General features: G+C 60.7%; 1 protein-coding gene across 1 annotated transcript; it reads right to left on the bottom strand.

The window, feature by feature from the left end:
• Nucleotides 1-215: 215 nt before the first annotated feature.
• On the bottom strand, nt 216-2,582 carry HPS6 (HPS6 biogenesis of lysosomal organelles complex 2 subunit 3; the record flags this gene model as incomplete). Its single annotated transcript, XM_080694682.1, has 1 exon — nt 216-2,582. One exon carries the CDS (start codon nt 2,580-2,582, stop codon nt 216-218), a length of 2,367 nt encoding a protein of 788 aa, XP_080550808.1.
• Nucleotides 2,583-3,492: the final 910 nt, after the last annotated feature.

Raw genomic sequence — 3,492 nt, 5'->3', positions numbered from 1 at the left:
CCAGAACCCCCAAGACCTTCAGCATTTCAAAAACACAAAAACAGTGTGTATAATCAACATTTATATACATTTTAAAAATTGATCCAGAAGAGAGAAGAATATTGCACACACAGGTTCCACCCTGGTCCCCTCCAACTCCTAGGTACCCTTCGCTGATCACTGTGTCCAACACACGATTTCCTGGGTCAGGCATAGAGGCCCTGTCCCGATAATGCTCAGGCCTCCAGACTTGGGTGATCCGATGCCTGGAGGGTGGTCACTGGTCCCCGAGGCGGGGTGGGGGGTGGAGTGCCTGGGTCCCACAAAATGTCCTCATACAGGCTTAGAACTGGGCCCAAGGGTCGTCCTTGCGCACCAGTCTGCTCCAGCAGGGCTCTAAGCAAGCCCACGGTGAGAGGGGGCTCTGTTCCAGGCTCAGGAAATGGGGCAGGAGACCCCTCCTCATCTGGGAGGTATGTCCGCAGTAGAAGAAGGAGCTCGTGTGGGGCCAGTTCCGGTGGGCACAGGCGGCAAAGGAGGGGGAGGTGATCATCAAGCTGGCGGTGCTGGGCAAACTCGGCCAGTAGCAGTTTGAAGATCTCAGTACGGAGCAGGGGGCTGGAGGGGCCAAGGGCCAAGCCAGCCTCCAGAGCCCGCTCCCACTGTTTCTTCTGCACCAGCTGCCCCACAGCCTGCAGCACAGCTTTGGGTCGCCCACTGCCCAAAAGCAGCTCTAGCTCCAGTGCCTCAGGCCTGGTCCCTTCTTTACCTAGCACTGCCAGGGCTCGGCGGTACAAGGGCAGCCCTGGGTCTCCAGCCCCCCAGCCTGGCCCGCCCTGCTGCTGTGCCAGTTCCACAAAGGGGGGTAGCCATCGAGGCTCCAGCCGGCATAGGCACTGGCACAGGAGTTCAAAGGGGGGCAGTGTCCCGTTGGGGGTTTCCTTTCCAGCGGTTGTATCTCCTAGCACCTTCTTCCATACATCAGGGGGAGCTTGGGACCTCAGCCTGCCATTCGCATCTGGCTGGAGCTGTAGGGCCCGGAGAGCGGCACCCCACGCTGCTGTAGGAAGGGCTTGGAAGACCATGTTGAGCTGGAGCAGCTGGTGTCCTGTCAAGTCAGTCCTCAGCAGGCGTGCAACTTCCTGCTCTGCTAGCTCAGTCCAGCCAGCCTCCTCATCGTCCCCAGCCACCAGCTGGGCCTTGAGCTGCTCTAAACCCCGGTAATCCCGGAGCTCAGCCCTCAGCATAGACAACAGCGGAGATGGGGGCAGGTGGCCCTGGAGAATAGAGGCCAAGGCTTGGGGTGCCCGGAATGTGCGGTCATGTCTCAGTTCCTCAGGGGTGAGCTGGGCACCCCGCAGGCTCCGTCGCTGGTAGTACTCACAGGCTTCCTCAAAGACCAGGTCCTTGGCTGAAGGCACCTCAAGGCCCTGGGGGGCTTCCCAGCCTACATAAAACAGACCAGAGGCTGAAAGCAAACGAAGAGCACCTCTGGTCTCCAGTTCTCCTGCATCTTTCATGCCAGGGGATGGGGGTTCCAGCAAATGTACTCTGTCTGTGCTTAGGACCTTCCTCTCCAGCAGCTGTCCACTCCCCATGTCCAACAGTTCCAAGGTGGAGCCCAGTACACAGGCCAGAGTGCCATGAAATATTCCCAGAGCTGCAGACCCCTCCAGCCCTACAGGTGCCTCCTGCAGGGAACCCACAGCTCGGACACCTCCATGGGACTGTACTAAGCTCACAGTGCCCCTGAAGTCAAGCAACAGTAGGCCCTGGGGAGTTGGGGCCCAGGTATGTACGGCCAATGGCTCCCTGGGGGACAACAACCCAGGAAGGCTTCGGAGCAGGGTGCGGAAGTCCCAGGTGTCCCCCTGTCTAGGATTCAGGCTTTTACTGTGGGAGAGGCCAAGACCTGGGGCAGCCACTATCAACTTGCCCTTGCTTGGGCTCCAGATAAGCAGAATGTGGGCCACTCCAGGCCAGGTGGTGGCAGTCGGCACCAGGAAGAGGTCCTTGCGGGAGGCCAGCAGCCCAAAATGGGGGCAGTGGTGCAGCAGGATGTGTGCGCGGCCCAGGTTGGCGCCGGCCTCCCCGCTGGGCTCCAGTGTCCGGACGCACACGCGGTAGCTGAAAGCGGCGGCCGGCCGTCCGGGGCCGTCCTCAGCGGGATGACGCTCCTCGCACCACACCAGGCGGCCTCGGGGTGCCGCCACGGCCACCACCCGGGCTTCCCCTCTCGGACACAGCTCGGTGCTCTGCAGCAGCCGCCAGCCAGGCTCCATCCCTGCGCCCCACACCTCGGCTAGGCCATTCTCCCACACCAGGACCAGCGCGGGGCGCGCCGGCCAGGGCAGGAAGAAGGCGTCCAGTGGCGAGGGGTGGCCCTCGGGCCAGGCACGCTCCAGCTCCGCGCCGGGCCCACGGACAGCGACCAGCAGCTGCGGGGCCGGCGTCCCCGGGGGTCGCAACAGCAGCAGATGGCGGCCGTCCGGGCTGCAGCGAACTCGGATAGCTGGGTCCGCGGCCAGCAACTCCCGGAGCCGGGCGGCGCCGCTGAAGTCGCTCAGGTCCACGAGCAGGCGCAGAGTTCCCGCACGCTTCATGGTGCCTGCTGCCCGCTGGGGCTAGGCCCAGCTCGCGGTCCTCGGCTCTCTGGAGAGTCCACAGCGGGTCCGAGACTTCCGTCCCCTGTGGATGAGGTGGGCGGAGGTCGGCCGAGTGTCAACCCCGCCCCGCCAGGCTGGCCCCGTGCACGCTACGCTCCCGGGAGGAGGAGCTTCCGCGCACCTAAGGGTTTCAGCTGCTCAGACCCGGTCGCCCGCCCTCAGGACGGTCTCCCAGCTGGTTTGCAGGCCCGCTGCTCCTGGCACGGAGTTTGTCGCAGAAATCCGGATTCTGGCTTCTCTGAGCACCTAAGAGTGGCCCTCTCCATAGGCTTGCTGTCCTCCACGCCTAGTTCTTTGACTCCAAAACTCTTTTTTTTTGGTACTGGGGGTGGAACCCAGTGGTATTCTACCTCTGAGCTACACCCCCAGCCCTATTTTTTAATTCTTTATTTTGAAACAGGGTCTCACTAAATTGCAAAGGGCCTAAGTAGCTGAGGCTGGCCGTGAACCGTGTTCCTCCTGTCTCAGCCTCCCAAATGCTGAGATTACAAGAATGTGCCACCACGTCAGGCTTTATCAAAGTTTTATTGAGCACCCACTTTGTGCAGGCCCTGAACAGTTGTACACAAAATAGAAAACCAGCGTTATGGAGACGCCAATCTAGTGGAAATAATAATAGCCAACACAAAGCCGGGCGTGGTGGCGCACGCTTGTAATACCAGCATTTGGGAGGCTGTGACCGTAGGAGCATGGTTCGCGGACAGCCTCAGCTACTTAGGGAGGCCCTCCGCAACCCAGTGAGACCCTGTTTCAAAATAAAGAATTTTAAAAAATTGGGCAGGGGGTGTAGCTTGGCGGTCAAATGCCTCTGGGTTCCATCCCAGACCCGCAAAAAAAAAAAAAAAAA

Source organism: Muscardinus avellanarius (genome assembly GCF_963383645.1).
Source record: "Muscardinus avellanarius genome assembly, chromosome: 4".
In the NCBI taxonomy this organism is placed as follows: Eukaryota; Metazoa; Chordata; class Mammalia; order Rodentia; family Gliridae; genus Muscardinus; species Muscardinus avellanarius.
Note: the sequence above shows the minus strand (reverse complement) of the source record. Positions and strands in the feature narration are given on the sequence as shown.